This window comes from Anomaloglossus baeobatrachus, unplaced genomic scaffold, assembly GCF_048569485.1.
Source record: "Anomaloglossus baeobatrachus isolate aAnoBae1 unplaced genomic scaffold, aAnoBae1.hap1 Scaffold_154, whole genome shotgun sequence".
Lineage (NCBI taxonomy): Eukaryota > Metazoa > Chordata > Amphibia > Anura > Aromobatidae > Anomaloglossus > Anomaloglossus baeobatrachus.
In genome coordinates this window covers 312,323-331,353 of record NW_027441924.1, presented here as the reverse complement: position 1 = coordinate 331,353, position 19,031 = coordinate 312,323, and the positions used below count along the sequence as shown (strand labels likewise).

At 44.5% G+C, this 19,031-nt stretch overlaps 1 protein-coding gene across 1 annotated transcript; it reads left to right on the top strand.

The window, feature by feature from the left end:
- The first annotated feature begins 7,091 nt into the window (after window positions 1-7,091).
- On the top strand, window positions 7,092-18,448 carry LOC142260661 (uncharacterized). Its single transcript, XM_075332044.1, has 4 exons — window positions 7,092-7,164; window positions 7,248-7,345; window positions 7,543-7,633; window positions 16,529-18,448. Exons 1-4 carry the CDS (start codon window positions 7,131-7,133, stop codon window positions 18,205-18,207), a joined length of 1,902 nt encoding a protein of 633 aa, XP_075188159.1. The 5' UTR covers window positions 7,092-7,130; the 3' UTR covers window positions 18,208-18,448.
- The last annotated feature ends 583 nt before the right edge of the window (window positions 18,449-19,031 follow it).

Genomic DNA, 19,031 nt, shown 5'->3' with positions numbered 1-19,031 from the left:
GTGGTAAAAGTGATGAGTCGGCTTTATTCCTCGGTCAGGACGATTACAGCAATACGACATTTATATTTAATTCATGTTTTGTTTCCTTCACACAATTTTATGGGAAAAAAATGATTTTGCATCGCTATTCTGAGAGCTATAACTCTTTGATTTTTCCACTGACGGAGCTGTATGGTGCTTTGTTTATTGCCGGGTGAGACAACCTTTTCATGGATACCATATTTAATTACATGTGATTTATTTTTTTTTAACTTCTTTTTATTAAGTTTCAGAATACAATATGCATGTCAAAGATAATAATAACAAAAAGTTGAGACATTAATTTATCAAAATAAGCCCAAACAGTCCCTAACACCCCTCCCTTCCCCTCTCTACGTGCGCCCTCTAACTTATACCGTCTATTATTATGGAATTGGGCACTTATAAGTCCTAACAGGTACCACGATGTGTTATCAAACTGAGCTCTAAGCCTGGCTCTAGTGACATCTGGTAACGTGGGTATGAATGGGGACCATATTTCAGAGAACTTCCTTGTCAGCTTTTCTTTGTCTGAAAGAGCATCCAGCCAGTCCATTTTACATATGAACGTGACCTTTGTTTGAATGAGTGGTATTGATGGGGGTTCCGGGCTAAGCCACTTATATAATATACTTTTTATAGTGGCCGAGGCCCATACAATAAGAGCTGCTTTAGTATGTTTTGTTATTTTTAGCTGGTCTTCTTCAAGAATGTTAAAGATAACCCATTGTGGCGTCAATGGGAATTTAATGTCATATGTGGTTTGTAAGACTGAATGGACGCTCCTCCAAACTCCCCGAATCCTCGCACACTCCCAAAGGTGATGAAATAACTCTGTCTTCTCCATGCCACATTTAGAGCATACATAGTTTGTTGCTGGGTTTATTTTTGATTGAATATAGGGGGTGACGTAGGCTCAATGAAAAATCACCAGTGCCATGTCGGTGTAGCTGCTAGCTGATATCAATTTCCTTTGAATCAATGTTGCTTTCAAGAAATCCTCACTTTTATATTCCGGTATGACCTCCCCCCACTTAAAAGGCCTCTGACTCCTGTCTCCCACCACCAATATGAACTTAATCTATATATGACTAGTTGAGAAAATCTGCGTCCTAGCTTGTCTCAGAAATTTATCTAGGTCTGTCCCTCGCTCACGTAGTGGTTTATTAGCCATACATTTCTGTGCAAAACTGCGAGCTTGGAGGAACAAAAAAGGGTTTCCAGCAAAAGCTTGGAAGCGTTGTGCCAGTGTCTCATATGGGAGTATTAAATATCTAGGGTTCAGTAGGTCTGCCACATAGACACACCCCTGCCTCGCCAATGTATCATATTGTGATGGAGTCCTGCCCTTAAGGAAGCTCGGGTTCCCCATAAAAGGCTGGAATGGCGAGTCCCAGGCGCTTGCCCCACACAATTTCCGTATCCTTCTCCATGTTTCAATCGTCTGCCATATTGTTGGAAGCTCCCTAATCTCATTCGGAGTTTCATCACCCTTCAGTTGCATGGGATTTTTTTTTTTTTTTATCGTGTTTTTTATTCCTCTTTTTCACTGACAGTTTGATGAGAAAACATATTTTTTTTCATTTTATTTTTGTTTTATGGTGTTTACTGAAAGGTTAACTAATGTGACAGATTTATAGATTAGAGTGATCTGGATGCAGCAATACCAAATATGTGTATTTTTTTTCTTTATTTTTGTTTTTACATAAATATACGTAATTATTGGTAGAATATTTTTTTCTTTTGTTTTATTTTTTGTGTTATATTTTTACACTTATCTGTGTACATTTATAATACTGGGCAACAGTTCCCACCATGAATGGTAATATTGTGACCTTTGTTGGTAAATATGGCTGTCTTTTCAATGCTCTGAAAACTCAGCTTTGCTCTGTTAGTCTGAAGCCTCATTCAGACACCCATGCAGCACAGACATCTGAATGAGGCTTTACACTGACATAGAAGAGCTCAGTTTGCAGAGTGCAGTAAAAATAAAGTAACAGGAAAGTCAGCATCTACTTACAGTCCGTGTATCGAATCACATGTTATACATTCCGCTGAGACATCTATCTAATCCTATATTGTGAGATACAGTTGCCAGAGCCATGTATCTAATCCTATCATGTGTGATTGCTATGCTGTGTATTTACTGTTAGGATAAGATATATGGACTGTATCTTACATATCATATGAGATACAATCGGCTGATCTGTATATCCTATTATGTATGAAGCTGACTCCTGAACTGTCTATTTACTGCGATTTAAGCGCTGCAGCCACATTGATATGATTGCTCCGCTGAAATCTCTGTAGAGACCAGTGAGCAGCACAGTGACAACTAACAAAATGTGCAAAAATTGTATAGTAATATAACCGCTCTTCAGTTATAACTGTCCATCCATCGAGTCATTCTGTTTCTTCGTCTGTTGGGCCGCACCAACCATAACTTCCCATAAACTGTTCAGAGATGGGACTATTTTCCTTCAGCAGAAATCTTTAGAAAAGGAGCCCACAAGTTCTCTGTAGGATTTAGGTCAGGTGAGGAAGGAGCCGAGTAAGTAAATATCAGCTTTAAAAATATTTCTTCGAAAATCTTGATGTGAAGAGTACACAAAGGGCGCAGCAGGCAGATTATATTAGTGCCATTCTGTTGTTTTCGGGATGATACTCCTGTGTTTCCTTTAGTCTCTGATGACATCACTGCAGCTACGTCATTGGTCACAGCGGTGATGTCACTATGTATGACACGTGATCGCTGTGGCCCTCAATTTGCTGTAACTCATGTGACTGTGACATCACTGTGACCTCAATCTCCGAGTATCCGTCCTGACCAGATATTAACCTTATATTTCACGCCACACTCAATCTACACGTTCTGTCTCCTAATCTCATATGTTTCCCCTTATTTTCTCCAGTAATTGTATTATTACAGCGGATTCTTTATGATGTTATATCGTCATCTTCTCCTCTGATAGATACAGATGACCCATCTATGAGAGGCAGGAGGTGAGGAAACCCTTCTGCCCTTAGTCCTTGGCCCCTTTCTGCCATCGGTCATCGGCCCCTTTTGGCCTTCGGCCCTCGGCCCTTTTCTGCCTTCAGCCCCTTTCTGCCATCGGTCGTCGGCCCCTTTCTGCCATCGGTCGTCGGCCCCTTTCTGCCTTTGGCCCCTTTCTGCCATCGGTCGTTGGCCCCTTTCTGCCCTCGGCCCCTTTCTGCCCTCGGCCCCTTTCTGCCTTCGGCCCCTTTCTGCCATTGGTCCTCGGCCCCTTTCTGCCCTTGGTCCTCAGCCCCTTTCTGCCCTCGGTCCTCAGCCCCTTTCTGCCCTCGGTCCTCGGCCCCTTTCTACCCTAGGTCCTCGGCCCCTTTCTGCCCTAGGTCCTCGGCGACTTTCTGCCATCGGTCGTCGGCCCCTTTCTGCCATCGGTCGTCGGCCCCTTTCTGCCATTGGTACTCGGCTCCTTTCTGCCCTCGGTCCTCGGCCCCTTTCTGCCATCGGTCATCGGCCCCTTTTGGCCTTCGGCCCTCGGCCCTTTTCTGCCTTCAGCCCCTTTCTGCCATCGGTCGTCGGCCCCTTTCTGCCATCGGTCGTCGGCCCCTTTCTGCCTTTGGCCCCTTTCTGCCATCGGTCGTTGGCCCCTTTCTGCCCTCGGCCCCTTTCTGCCCTCGGCCCCTTTCTGCCTTCGGCCCCTTTCTGCCATTGGTCCTCGGCCCCTTTCTGCCCTTGGTCCTCAGCCCCTTTCTGCCCTCGGTCCTCAGCCCCTTTCTGCCCTCGGTCCTCGGCCCCTTTCTACCCTAGGTCCTCGGCCCCTTTCTGCCCTAGGTCCTCGGCCACTTTCTGCCATCGGTCGTCGGCCCCTTTCTGCCATCGGTCGTCGGCCCCTTTCTGCCATTGGTACTCGGCTCCTTTCTGCCCTCGGTCCTCGGCCCCTTTCGGCCTTCGGCCCTCGGCCCTATTCTGCCCTCGGCCCCTTTCTGCCATCGGCCCTCGGCCCCTTTCTGCCCTCGGCCCCTTTCTGCCCTAGGCCCCTTTCTGCCTTCGGCCCCTTTCTGCCATTGGTCCTCGGCTCCTTTCTGCCCTCGGTCCTCGGCCCCTTTCTACCCTAGGTCCTCGGCCCCTTTCTGCCCTAGGTCCTTGGCCCCTTTCTGCCATCGGTCATCGGCCCCTTTCTGCCATCGGTCGTCGGCCCCTTTCTGCCCTCTGCCCTTTTCTGCCATTGGTACTCGGCTCCTTTCTGCCCTCGGTCCTCGGCCCCTTTCTACCCTAGGTCCTCGGCCCCTTTCTGCCCTAGGTCCTTGGCCCCTTTCTGCCATCGGTCATCGGCCCCTTTCTGCCATCGGTCGTCGGCCCCTTTCTGCCCTCTGCCCTTTTCTGCCATTGGTACTCGGCTCCTTTCTGCCCTCGGTCCTCGGCCCCTTTCTTCCCTCGGTCCTCGGTCCCTTTCTGCCCTCGGTCCATCTCTACCCTAGGTCCTCGGCCCCTTTCTGCCCTAGGTCCTCGGCCCCTTTCTGCCCTAGGTCCTCGGTCCCTTTCTGCCCTAGGCCCTCGGTCCCTTTCTGCCCTAGGTCCTCGGCCCCTTTCTGCCCTAGGTCCTCGGCCCCTTTCTGCCCTCGGTCCTCGGCCCCTTTCTGCCCTAGGTCCTCGGCCCCTTTCAGCCCTAGGTCCTCGGCCCCTTTCTGCCCTCGGTCCTCGGCCCCTTTCTGCCCTCGGTCCTTGGCCCCTTTCTGCCCCCACACAGTGTAATGTTCCCCCAGAATGTTCTCATTATACAGTGCTGGCCAAAAGTATTGGCACCCCTGCAATTCTGTCAGAGAATACTCAGTTTCTTCCTGAAAATGATTGCAATCACAAATTCTTTGGTATTATCTTCATTTAATTTGTCTTCAATGAAAAAAAAAAAAAAAATTGTCAAAAAGCCAAATTGGATATAATTCCACACCAAACATAAAAAAGGGGGTGGACAAAAGTATTGGCACTGTTTGAGAAATCATGTGATGCTTCTCTAATTTGTGTAATAACAGCACCTGTAACTTACCTGTGGCACCTAACAGGTGTTGGCAATAACTAAATCCCACTTGCAGCCAGTTGACATGGATTAAAGTTGACTCAACCTCTGTCCTGTGTCCTTGTGTGTACCACATTGAGCATGGAGAAAAGAAAGAAGACCAAAGAACTGTCTGAGGACTTGAGACTCCAAATTGTGAGGAAGCATGAGCAATCTCAAGGCTACAAGTCCATCTCCAAAGACCTGAATGTTCCTATGTCTACGGTGCGCAGTTTCATCAAGAAGTGTAAAGCCCATGGCACTGTGGTAACCTCCCTAGATGTGGAAGGAAAAGAAAAATTGACGAGGGAATTCAACGCAAGATTGTGCGGATGCTGGATAAAGAACCTCGACTGACATCGAAACAAGTTCAAGCTGCCCTGCAGTCCGAGGTTACAACAGTGTCAACCCGTACTATCCGTCAGCGTCTGAATGAAAAGGGAGTGTATGGTAGGATACCCAGGAAGACCCCACTTCTTGCCCTGAGACATAAAAAAGCCAGGCTGGAGTTTGCCAAAACTTACCTGAGAAAGCCTAAAACGTTTTGATAGAATGTTCTCTGGTCAGATGAGACAAAAGTAGACCTTTTTGTGAAAAGCCATCAACATAGAGTTTACAGAAAAAAAAAAGAGGCATTCAAAGAAAAGAACACGGTCCCTACAGTCAAACATGACGGAGGTTCCCTGATGTTTTAGGGTTGCTTTGCTGCCTCTGGCACTGGACTGCTTGACCGTGTGCATGGCATTATGAAGTCTGAAGACTACCAACAAATTTTGCAGCATAATGTAGGGCCCAGTGTGAGAAAGCTGGATCTCCCTCAGAGGTAATGGGTCTTCCAGCAGGACAATGACCCAAAACACACTTCAAAAAGCACTAGACAATGGTTTGAGAGAAAGCACTGGAGACTACTAAAGTGGCCAGCAATGAGTCCAGACCTGAATCCCATAGAACACCTGTGGAGAGATCTCAAAATGGCAGTTTGGAGAAGGCACCCTTCAAATCTCAGGGACCTGGAGCAGTTTGCCAAAGAAGAATGGTCTAAAATTCCAGCAGATCATTGTAAGAAACTCATTGATGGTTACCGGAAGCGGTTGTTAACAGTTATTTTGGCTAAAGGTTGTGAAACCAAGTATTAGGCTAAGGGTGCCAATACTTTTGTCTGGCTTATTTTTGGAGTTTTGTGTGAAATAATCAATGATTTGATTTTTGTTTCATTCTCTTTTGTGTTTTTTCATTGCAAGCAAAATAAATTAAGATTAATAATACCAAAGAATTTGTGATTGCAATCATTTTCAGGAAGAAACAGAGTATTATCCGACAGAATTGCAGGGGTGTCAATACTTTTGGCCAGCACTGTATGTTTCCCCTTATTATCTTCAGTAATTGTATTATTACAGCGGATTCTTTATGATGTTACATCGTCATCTTCTTCCCATTCAGGTCTCTACAATATCGGATCCTCTCAGTGGAGATCTTCTATATAAGAGAATTCTCCTGATTGCCCCATCAAGGATGGATATGGACAGGGACAAGATGGCGGAGAGGATATTACACCTCACCCTAGAGATCCTCTTCCGGCTTACTGGAGAGGTGAGAGATTCTGATGACGTCACATTACATCATTCTTATCTATGGGAATAACAGATGGACAGAACTGGAGAGGTGAGGACTCTGGAAATGTCTGGAGTGAGATTTATTACTGTGTCTCTCCATAACCAGGATTACACAGTAGTGAAGAAGACCTCTAGTGAGCGCTGTCAGGCCCCTGTGTCTGAGGGATGGGGAAGACCCCTGAGTCCAATCACGGGGCCTCCACCTCACCCCCCGATACATGAGGACATCAATGACCAGAAGATCCTAGAACTCACCTACAAGATGATTGAGCTGCTGACTGGAGAGGTGACACTGCTGGGAATGCTGGGACATTATACAGTAACGCTATGAAGGGATCGGGGGTGACGGTATCATTGTATGTGTCAGGTTCCTATAAGGTGTCAGGACGTCACCGTCTATTTCTCCATGGAGGAGTGGGAGTATTTAGAAGGACACAAAGATCTGTACAAGGACGTCATGATGGAGGTTCCCCAGCCCCTCACATCACCAGGTAATAGACAGGACTAAATACACACGGCCTATAATTATCTGTATGTAAGGAATGAATTCAGTCCCTGTATGTGTCTCCTTCAGTTCTATCCAGTAAGAGGACAACACCAGAGAGATGTCCCCGTCCTCTTCTCCCACAGGACTGTAAACAAGAAGATCCCGATGTTCCTCAGGATCATCAGGTAGATGGAGAGAAGGGGCCATGAAATCCCCCTATGATGTGTAGATGGCTGTGAAGGTCTTGTGCTCAGTCTTGTTTTATCCTCCAGTATTATATGTGTTATACCTGTGTAATGAGAGCGGTGGAGATGGCAGGATTAGAGCTGATCATAGATGGGACTTCTCCATCTGTCTGTGACTTTTACAATATTTGTTTCAGGGGGAAGATCTGCCCCATATTAATACTACAGAGACATATTTGAGGGGTGATGAGCGGTGGAAAGAGGAGATTCCTACAGATGACAGTGCAGGTGAGTAGTGACCACTAAATGCAGGGAAGTCACAGATTCTGCTCATTCAGCAGCTGCTACGATGTGGGACTAAAAAGAAAGAACAACATTTTTGTCCTAAAAATAAGGTGTAAGAGGTTTCCCGTACATCCTAGACATGGAGAATGTGCAGTTTATAGTGGAATGAATATCCTTTCTTATTTAGATATAGAATGAACATGGAAACCGTACAATCTATTGCAAAATGAACACGTATTCCATATTAATAGATGTATATACAGAGGACCTAAAAAGTCTGAACACCCCTGATAAAATACCAGGCTTTTGTCATGTTACAATAATCCTACGAAGAAGAATAATTTCAGAACTTTTTCCACCTTTTAATGTCACCCATAATCTGTACAATTCGACGAAGAAACAAACTGAAATCTTTTTGAGTGGAAAAATAACTAAAATAATGTGGTTGCTTAAGTATTTACACCCTTTCTTTTTGAAATGCTATAAATCACTCTACTCAGCTCTATAAGGGGTACTTTGCACGCTGCAACATCGCAAGCCGATGCTGCGATGCCGAGCGCGATAGTCCCTGCCCCCATCGCAGCTGCGATATCATTGTGATAGCTGCCGTAGCGAATATTATCGCTACGGCTGCTTCACATGCACTCACCTGCCGTGCGACGTCACTCTGGCCGGCAAACCGTCTCCTTATTAAGGGGGCGGGTCGTGCGGCGTCACTGCGACGTCACACGGCAGGCGGCCAATAGGAGCGGAGGAGCGGAGGGGCGGAGATGAACGGGATGTAAACATCCCGCCCACCTCTTTCCTTCCACATAGCAGACGGGAGCCGCGGTGACGCAGGTAGGAGATGTTCCTCGCTCCTGCGACTTCACACACAGCGATGTGTGCTGCCGCTGGAATGAGGAACAACATCGGACCGTCGCATCAGCGTAATTATGGAATTCGCCGACGCTACACCGATGATACGATTACGACGCTTTTGCGCTCGTTAATCATATCATCTAGGATTTACACACTACGATGTCGAGAGCGACGCAGGAAGTGCGTCACTTTCGACATGACCCCACCGACATCGCATCTGCGATGTCGTAGTGTGCAAAGCCCGCCTAAGATGGTGTCTGCAGATTGGACTGTATTTTCCTGGTGATGGGTTTCCTTTAAGTCATTTCCGACACTGTGCGTCTTATTTTAAAGAACAATCCCGCAAATGGACACAATGGTACGTTCTGGCGATTATGCCGGTACAGGAGCTGTGCCAGCACGATCACAGCTGGTAGCTCGGATTAAGTGATAGCTGAGCTCTTGCTGTAAAAGCCAGATCTGGTGCCCGCATCGCCCCTGGCTGTTTATCTAGGGAACGCAGCATTTAGAAGGTTAGGAGAGAGAGGGGGCTCCTTCTCCTACCTGATCAGCACTTTCACGATGTCTCTCTGAGTCCCGATTATTGCCATGAAAGCAGGAGGTCAAATAATGAGCTCCTAATCTGTGAGCTATGGTGTCCTGTTAGACCATGCCAGGAGCATGATCTAACAGGTGTTACTACAATGCACATATATTGCAATAAATATGTTTTACCAGCGAGGCAGAAACATAGAAAAATTAGAGCTTTCACAATATAGTGATGAAAAAGGTTTTTTGTAAAAATAGAGTTTTATAGTGTGTAACAGTTGCGAAACTTAAACTTAATAAATCTGATAGCTCTGTAATTGCAATAATTCGAAGAATAAAGCCATCTAATCACTAAACCGCATTACGAATAGTATAAAAAACAAAACCAATTCTTGATCTGCTGTTGATTTCTTTATTCTACTTCCCAAAAATTGTATTAAGGCTCAGCTCATTTTTATCCTGTACTCTACGCTGAGTGCTTACAGTAGAGTTTCCAGGTAAATCTCTGAAGTACGCAATTCAGATGGAACCACAGATAATAAACTGCTGCTAATGAGGCAGACGGAGACACTGGATGTGTTACGGGGGCTGTCGGATAATAAGGGAATGCTATCCGACAGTCAGGGTCCACCGTGCAGAGCTCTGCTGCAGAGTATGGCAGAGGATAGGGGAAACCTGTACCACCAAAGCGGTACTGACACTGTTGCGTCACAGTGTCACCAAGGCCAATAGCGGCTTATACTGTTTAAGTCACAGCGACTACCTTATTAGCATAACATAGGAGTGGAAATGCAAAAGAGTGAGGAATACAAAATACTGTAAAAGTGCAAAGAAGTCTCACACTCTGTGAGCGTGAAAGCATCTGTCTCAGTTAACAGTCACAGAGACTAGGTGTAGTGTGTGCAATATGGCACCTACCTATGTCCGCTCCACTTGTGGTGCAAGGATACGGACAGCAGCAATGATGCTAGCTTGAAACTCCTGCCTATGACCGCTCCCCTAGTGTGCGAGGATACGGACTGCTGCAGGAGGCAGCGTAGTGGAGCGTTACCCTAGAAGGCAACGACCACCTAACCTACCTATGTCCGCTCCACTAAGGTGCGAGGACACGGACAACAGTACGGCTGAAAGGTACAGGAGCGCTACCCTACCGATAGCGCACACCTCAGAGTAGAACCACAAGGCCCAGTCAGACCATGTGCAGCAAGCACCTGCCTATGTCCGCTCCACTAAGGTGCGAGGATACGGACCACAGCATAAGCTGCAAGGTACAAGGGCGTTACCCTACCGATAACGCTCACCTAGATAGACAATAGGTGCCGCAAGGGACATGCACAGAGCGTCTACTCCTATGCAGGAACCAATAGGACTGAGCGCCGAGCAGCGTGTGTCAGGGTCTTATATAGACTCTGTGCCTCATCCAAGATGGAGGGCACCAGCCAATCCGCTGCGAGAAAGTCAGCAATGACGTCACGCTGGCCTATCACAGAGCAAAGCGTCATAAGCACATGACCAGCGGCCAATCGGCTTAGAAGGTGTCAGACATGTGACCTCGTGTCAGCGATGATGTCACTCGCACATGTGCAGTGGCTCCAAGATAGGACTTAGTCTCCAGCGCTCGCACATGCTCAGAAGCATGGAATCAGAACATAGTCTCCAGCGCCACACAGACCTGGGACCAAGAGAATAACATAGCCAGACCACAGCAAAAGATAAGGAGACACGCAGATCCCCAGAAACGGGAAGCGTAACAGGATGCCATCTAGCTTATGATCTGGTGGTGTCCATCTTTTTAAGCGTGCATAAAAGTGCGGTTGGCCACAGTTTTGTGAACCTTTGAAAAGTTGGACACCACATATCAGAGGCCAGACAGTGTCCAACATATTTCTGAATGCCTCATTATAGTAAATGGATCCCTCAGAGGTTTCATCTGAATCACATCATTTGGAGACTTAGATGGAAACCCTGATGCTTACCATAGAACGCAGGATAAATGTGATCCAATATGTCATGTAAAATCTTCAAACTAAAAACTTTCAACTCATCTTTATCCTTTTGCACAAAAAAACCCCACAAGTCCCCACTTATGCAGTCATCTGTTAACGGAAATATAGAGGGTTTCCTTGTTAATGGGAATGCAAAGGATCAGGAAAAATGAGATGGCTCCATGCCCCTCAAAAGAAATCCTGGGAATTCTGCGCTCCAAATCCATGTTTTGAGCCCCACAGTGTGCCTAAACCACATTTTTGTCCACATATTTGTCAGTACTGTAGCGATGACAGCCCACTTAATTCAAAAGATGCATATCTCCAGAAGCACAAGCTTGGCACAATGTACAGACACTATAATGTATTGAGCACTACAATGTACAAGCACTACAATGGCAGATTTTCACTCAGCGACATCTTTTGCTACTTGTTCCTGGAAAACATCCATGGAGTCAAAATCATTCCTATATCTATAGATAAATTCACAGAGGGGTGTAATTTCCAAAATGGGATCACTTGAAAGGTTATTCTGTTCCTCTGGCACTTAATAGCTCTGTATATGGAGTCTGCAAATTCTTCTAGGAAAATCTGTTCTCCAACAGTCAGAGAGCTCTTTTTCTCTCCTAAGCCAACATTCAGGACAAATTGTGTGACAAATTTTAGGGTCATTTTACCCATTTTTCTGTGTGAAAATGTAAATCTAGAGCTAAAACTACATTTTTATGGTAAAAATGTAATTATTTTTTCTTCACCGTTCAATAGTATAAAATTCTGTGACACACCTGTGGTGTCAATATGATCACTGCACCCTTAGATGAACTCATTGAGGGGTGTAGTTTGTAAATTAGGATCACGGGAGGGTTCTGCTGTTGTCTCCTCACTGACTGACAATGTGACATTTCATCTGCAAACCATTTCACCAAAGTCTACACTATAATATGGTGCTCCTTTCCTTTTAAGTAATGATGGGCGGACCTGGGCTGTAAAAGTCCAGATACACGCGGTTTCAAAATTACCCGAGTGCTGGAGCGAGGCCCAGGAATTCCAGCTAATGAACTGGATCCAGAACTCGGGAAATAAAAAAAAATAAAAAATAATAAAAGGAAAAATGTAGAAAATAAGAATGAAGCAAATGCTTCATACATACCGAGTCTCTGGCGCGGCTGTAACTGCTTTCAGGCCGCTCATTCTTCTTCCGGGGCCACTCATTATTGCTCATCCATATGCACTGCTTTCCCCGCCCACTGACTGTCCTGGCATCTATGATTGGTTGCAGTCAGACGTGCCTCCAGCCTATATGACAGCGTCTGACTACTTGCAATCACAGATCCTGTCTGCGGGTAACTATCATGGTGTAAAAATAAATAAATAAATTGGCTTTGGGACCCCATATTATGATACCCAGCACAGATAAAGCATATGACTACAGGCTGCAGCACCCCAGCCCTGCACTTATTTTGGCGGTGTATCAAAATAAGAGGGGAACGCATGGAGCTTTTTTTAATAAATAATTTTTTAAATAAATTTTCAAAGCGGTGTGCGTTCCCCCAATTTTGATACCCAACCATGATAAAGCCCCGATATCTGGGCTTTTGTATTCTCAAGTTGGTGAGACTCTTGCTCATTGGGCACTCCCAGCCTAAAAATAGCAGCCTGCAGCTGCCCAGACTTGTTACAGCCATTAGATGTGACGATCTCGGAACTTTAATAAAGGGGTGAAAGGGTGTTTTTTTTTTTGTATTTTATTTCAAATAAAGGATTTTTTTGGTATTTGCGTTTACTTCTTTTCACTTACATATTAGTGATGTGGGGTCTCATAGACGCCTCCCATTACTAATCTAGAGCTTAGTGGTAGCTATGGGCTGTTATTAACCCCTTATTACTCACCGCACCAGGGCAATCGGGATGAGCCAGGTAAAGTTCAGGATTGTCACAGCTAATAGATGAGACAATTCGGGGCTGCTATTTTTAAGCTGGGGGGGCCCAATAAGCATGGGTCTCCCCAGCCTGAGAATACCAGCCCCCATCTGTCAGCTTCATCATGGCTGGGTATCAAAATTGGGGGGGTGATCTTATGCCTTATTTATAAAAATGATTTACCGTACTTTACGTTTTTAGTAGACGTATTGGATTATAAGACTTACACCAAATTTAGAGAAAAAAGGGCAAAAATATGGTGTCCGTCATATAATCCGGTGCTGTTTTACCGGAGGGTGGCCGGCAGCGGTGGTGCAGCGGGATCACAGGAGGCAGGGGTAGTGGTGGAGTAGGGTGATGCTGCGGGCAGTGCAGCGTGTGTCCCTGATACTCGCTGCAGGCACTGTGAGACAGGAGGAGCATCCATAAACTGTCGTGGTGCAGGCTTTAAAGAAATGGCACCCGGAGTAGGCAGGTGCGCAAATGGAGCTTTCAGCTCAATGACAAGCCGAGATCTGATCTGCGCACGCGCCAGCTCCGGCCCCATTTTCGTTAAGTCCGCTGCATGGAATCAATGGGCCGGAGGCGGTATGTGCGCAGATGAGATCTTGAACTGAAAGCTCCAACTGCGCACACGCCGACTCCGGGTGCCATTATCTGAAGCCCGCACCGTTGACATTTTCAGAATGGTGACCCCTGCCTCACCGCTGGCAGCACAGCACTCAGCACCGCCCACAACACAGACCTCCATCCGCAACATCTCCCCTTCTCCTTTGACCCCTCTCCACCACCCCCGGTAAGCTACAGTACATTCGTATTATAAGATGCCCCCTTCATTGTCCTCCCAAATTTTTACGAGGAAAAGTGTGTCTTATAATCCAAAAAATACGGTATTTAAATACAAAATGAAATAAAAAAAACCCAACAAAACAGCCGCATGCAGTCCCTTTTATTTTGATACACAGCCAAGATAAGCGTACAGCTGAGGGCTGCAGCTTGTAGCCGTGTGCTTTATCTGTGCTGATATAAATACAACAATTTTTTTATTTATTTATTTTTACACCATGATGTAGACTAGCAGACAGGGTCTGTGATTGCAAGCAGCCAGACACGCTGTCACACAGGCTGAAAGCATGTCTGACTGCAACCAATCACAGACTCCAGGACTCCTGGGGAAAACAGTGAATAAGTATGAGGCTAATGAGCGGCCCCGGAAGTAGAATGAGCGGCCTGGAAGCAGTTACAACTGCTTCGGAACGTAGGTAAGTATAGCACGCTTGCTCCAATACCCCATCCCTTCTACCACCATTTTTAAGTGCTGGATTCTGGTCCCAATAGACTTATATGGGGACTGGAGGCCAGCCAGATATCCAGGATCAAGTCCGAGCCAAAAACATTTTTTTTTTCTTTTTTCAATCCAGTCAGACCTGACAATCCCGATTTTCTGCGACACCGCCCATCACTACTTAGGAGGAATTGAACATCAAATTGTGTGGTACATTTTCTTCTGTTACTGTAGTAACTTCAGCTATACGTTACCTAGGCCAAAAACTACTACTCCAGCAGGATACAGAAAGAGCATCTGCAAGCGTGAACAGTGCTCTATGCAAGCCATCAGTCTGCAGTTCTACCATCCAGCAATCGCCCTCTCCATGTTTGGAAGTGTGTGTGATTTGCTTCTCCTGCAACTGTGACACCTCCACCTAGTGGGGGCTTAGCTGTATCCTGCTGGAGTAGTAGTTTTTGGCCTAGGTAGTGTACAGCTGCAGTTCCATCTTTGCTGTAAGTAATGATATTTATTCCTCTCTTTTGCTTTTTTATATTATATATAATATAGTGTAGGGACCTACAAGCATGAGGTTCCCGTGATGAGGGTTGTAGGCTTCAATCTTATGGCCATAACACCAACAAAAAACCTCAGATTTTTTTGTACAGGACACAGCCAGGGCCCTGTTTGTTGAGCCTTGCATCTTAGAGTTCTGTCCCTGTATGATGCGCAGTGGAGTACGGCTTGGCAGCCCTCCTGATCTAATAGTATGGGCATCGCCTAATAGGCTGCGGGTTTGTGACTGTGCACCTGCAAGTGTGAACAGCGCTCTATGTAAGCCATCAGTGTGCAGTTTTACCATCCAGTAATCGCCCCCTCCATGTTTGGAAGTGTGTGTGTGATTTGCTTCTCTTGTACCTGTGATGCCTCCACCTAGTGGGGGCTTAGCTGTATCCTGCTGAAGTAGTAGTTTTTGGCCTAGGTAACTTACAGCTGCAGTTCCTTTCTTTAATGATAATGATATTTATTCCTCTTTTGTGCTTTTTTATGTTACTGTAGTAAAAATTAAAAATTTGGGGCTAAAGTAAGTTTTTTGGAAAATAACACATTTTTCATTTATTATTTCCACATTGTTTTAATTCCTGTGAAGCATTAAGAAATAGAGATGAGCAAACCTGAACTGTAAAGTTCGTGGTTCATACAGGATACCTACTGTCTGGTTCTTGAACACAGACTAGTGTCCAAGTTCGGATGCTGAATGAAGTTCGTTGAAAGGCTGCAGCGCAGCCAATTAGTAAGCTTTTCGGCATGGGGAAAATGCCTGTTCGCTGCCATGAACAAATATAAATAAAACAAAAATAAAAACATAACGTGGGGTGAGAGTCACCCCTATTTTTGATAACAAATGCAGTTTAAGAAAACAGCTGCGGGCTGCAGCTCTCAGCTGTCTGCTTTACCTTGGCTGGCTATCAAAAATAAAGGGAACCCCACACAGTTTTTTTTTATTACTTAATTAAATAATTAAAAAAAACGGTGGTCTGATGCACCAATTCTGAGGCTTTTCCTGGTTCTTCCTAATTGCCCTGGTGCGGTGGCAATCTTAATAATACTTTTGGGATTGATGTCAGCTGTGTATTGACAGCTGGCATAAAGCCCAGGGGTTAGTAATGGATCAGCTTCTATCAGATACCCCCATAACTAACTTTGTAAGTGTACAGTTTAAAAAAAAAAACAAAAACATACAAAGAGCAAAAAATAGTTTATTTGAATGAGGACTCCTTCATTCACCAATTTTTCATTTAAACAGAAATCCTTGAGGTTCTGACGTAATTCAATGGTGTAATGTCCCACGGCGCTCATTGATTCCTATAGAGCCTCATTCCATTCTCAAAACAAAGCTCCATAAGTCACTCCTGGTCAGCGGCAGGTACGGAATATCTCATGAGCGTGAGTAATTCTGGGTCTGCCGCTGATAGCGAGTGACCTATGGAGCTTTGTTCTAATACTACTGACTGACAGGGCCATTTATGATTCTCTACTGACTGTCTTACTACAAAATAGTGGTGACCGACACTCTGAGACATGAACCTAGGAAGATGCTGAATATAACATTGAAATGGAAACTGCTAGAGCCGATTCTGTGGCCTGATTTCATTATCTAGTGGTCCTTGCTTTGTGGTCTTTGATTAGAATGTGATTTGTTTTGTCCCAAATACCATAGTGAATATTCAAATTTTGCAACATGACATGAAATTTTAATGGACATTTTATACAGTTAAAAAACCTTTTCCCAAGTTTATTTTAATGAAAAATTAATACAAATTTTATTCTTTTCAGGTAACTGTATTAGTAGATCAAAGAGACTTCTGACACCAGACTTTGAATCATATGATCTTGGTGTACCACAAGAAACATATGAAGAACATTACGTTATCCCAGCTCTATCCTTGGCGCTTCACATCACATCACATCTATCGCCTTATCCTATAAAGCAGGTTCTATTTTCTGATTCATCACAGACTATTAAAGAAAATAAAAGTAATAGAAGGGATGTTAGAACTACCAAAGGAAAGAAGACGTTTTCATGTTCAGAATGTGGGAAATATTTTAATGGTCAATCAAGCCTTATTCTACATAAGAAAACTCACACAGGGGAGAAGCCATATCCATGTCCAGAATGTGGGAAATGTTTTGCAAAAAAATCTAAACTTATTAGACATCAGAGAACTCACACAGGTGAGAAGCCATTTGCATGTTTAGATTGTGGAAAGTGTTTTAACCAGAAATATGATCTTATTATCCATCAGAGAAGACATACAGGAGAGAAGCCATTTTTATGTTCAGAATGTGGGAAATGTTTTACAAACAAAAAATCTCTTGTTATACATCACATAACTCACACAGGTGAGAAACCATTTTCATGTTCAGAATGTGGGAAATGTTTTAATGGTCAATCAAGCCTTGTTCTACATAAGAAAACTCACACAGGGGAGAAGCCATATCCATGTCCAGAATGTGGGAAATGTTTTGCAGAAAAAGCAAAACTTGTTAGACATCAGAGAACTCACACAGGTGAGAAGCCATTTGCATGTTCAGATTGTGGAAAGTGTTTTAACCGGAAACATGATTTTATTATCCATCATAGAAGTCATACAGGAGAGAAGCCATTTTCATGTTTAGAATGTGGGAAATGTTTTACAAATAAAAACTCTCTTGTTATACATCACATAACTCACACAGGAGAGAAGCCATTTTCATGTTCAGAATGTGGGAAATCTTTTACAAAGAAATCAACTCTTGCTAAACATCAGACAACTCACACAGGGGAGAAGCCATTTTCATGTTCAGAATGTGGGAAATGCTTCAGAAAAAAATCAACGTTTGTTATACATCAGAGAACTCACACAGGGGAGAAGCCATTTTCATGTTCAGAATGCGGGAAATGTTTTGTAGATAAATCAGCTCTTGTTAAACATTTGAGAACTCACACGGGGGAGAAGCCATTTTCATGTTCAGAATGCGGGAAATGTTTTACAAAAAAATCAACTTTTGTAGTACATCAGAGAAGTCACACAGGGGAGAAGCCATTTTTATGTTCAGAATGTGGGAAATGTTTTGCAGATAAATCAACTCTTGCTAAACATCAGATAACTCACACAGGGGAGATGCCATTTTCATGTTCAGAATGTGGGAAATGTTTTGTAGATAAATCAGCTCTTGTTAAACATCTGAGAACTCACATGGGAGTGAAGCCATTTTCATGCTCAGAATGTGGGAAATGTTTTACAAAGAAATCAACTTTGGTAGTGCATCATAGAAGTCACACAGGGGAGAAGCCATTTTTATGTTCAGAATGTGGAAAATGTTTTGCAGATAAATCAACTCTTGCTAAACATCAGAAAACTCACACAGGGGTGAAGCCATTTTCATGTTCAGACTGTGGGAAAAGTTTTGTGTCTAAACCATATTTGATTAAACATGAAAAAGTCACAGAGAAGAAGCCATATCTATGTTGATATTGTAGAAAATGCTTTTCTTTCAAAACAGCTCTTGTTAAACATTAAAGAGCTCACATAGGTGAGAAGAAGCCATTTTCATATCCATAATGTAGAAAATGTTTTATTTGAAAATTAAATTCTGTTTATATCATCTTCATGTCCTGAATTTAAGGAGCTAGGCTAAGGCATTATCACCAGCCTTAGAACTGATTGGAGCTATCAGACGATGATGCGCGGTCGCACCAATCAGAGAACAGACATGCAGTGTGACCTCACAGTGACCGCTCTGTTGTGCCTCATTCCAACTTGCAGAGGGGTCATTGTTTCGTTCTGCTGCAGATCTCCTGGACCTAGTGGTGCCACAGATGATTTTAGCCTGTACCACCACCACTTCTGCTGTTGACAGAAGACCTGAAGAAAAAAAGAAAGAAGATCTTCCTGTCCTGTTCCTGACCCGTTCCTATCCCCGAATTTTTTCTAATCCCCCCCAATCCCTCTTTCCCTCCCATCCCCCATCTCCCTAACCCCTTCCTCACCCCTTGCTGCCACCGAGCACTGATCAGTACTTAATCCCTCGTTGGTTTTTTTTTTGCACCGCGTCTGTGCGTGCATCCTGCAGCCGCTGACCGTTGATCAGTGATACGCATTACTGATTAGCAAAAATATGTTGAAAATACCAGTGTGCAGACAGGGATATTTATAAATATGTTATGCAGAGCAGTGGTGGGCTCCTGTGGAGAGCGGTAGGATCCTGACCCTGAGGACAACAGCAAAACTAACAGCTGCTTCCGGTTCCGGCGCTGTGATGTGAGGACGCAGAAGTCAGAGCTCCACACCGCACC

Excerpts from the sequence above, each read along its gene's own strand:
- LOC142260661 (XM_075332044.1), top strand. The coding sequence starts at position 7,131 with ATGATGGAGGTTCCCCAGCCCCTCACATCACCAG. Across the intron at positions 7,165-7,247 it reads CCAGCCCCTCACATCACCAG|TTCTATCCAGTAAGAGGACA; the intron begins GTAATAGACAGG and ends TGTCTCCTTCAG. Across the intron at positions 7,634-16,528 it reads TCCTACAGATGACAGTGCAG|GTAACTGTATTAGTAGATCA; the intron begins GTGAGTAGTGAC and ends TATTCTTTTCAG.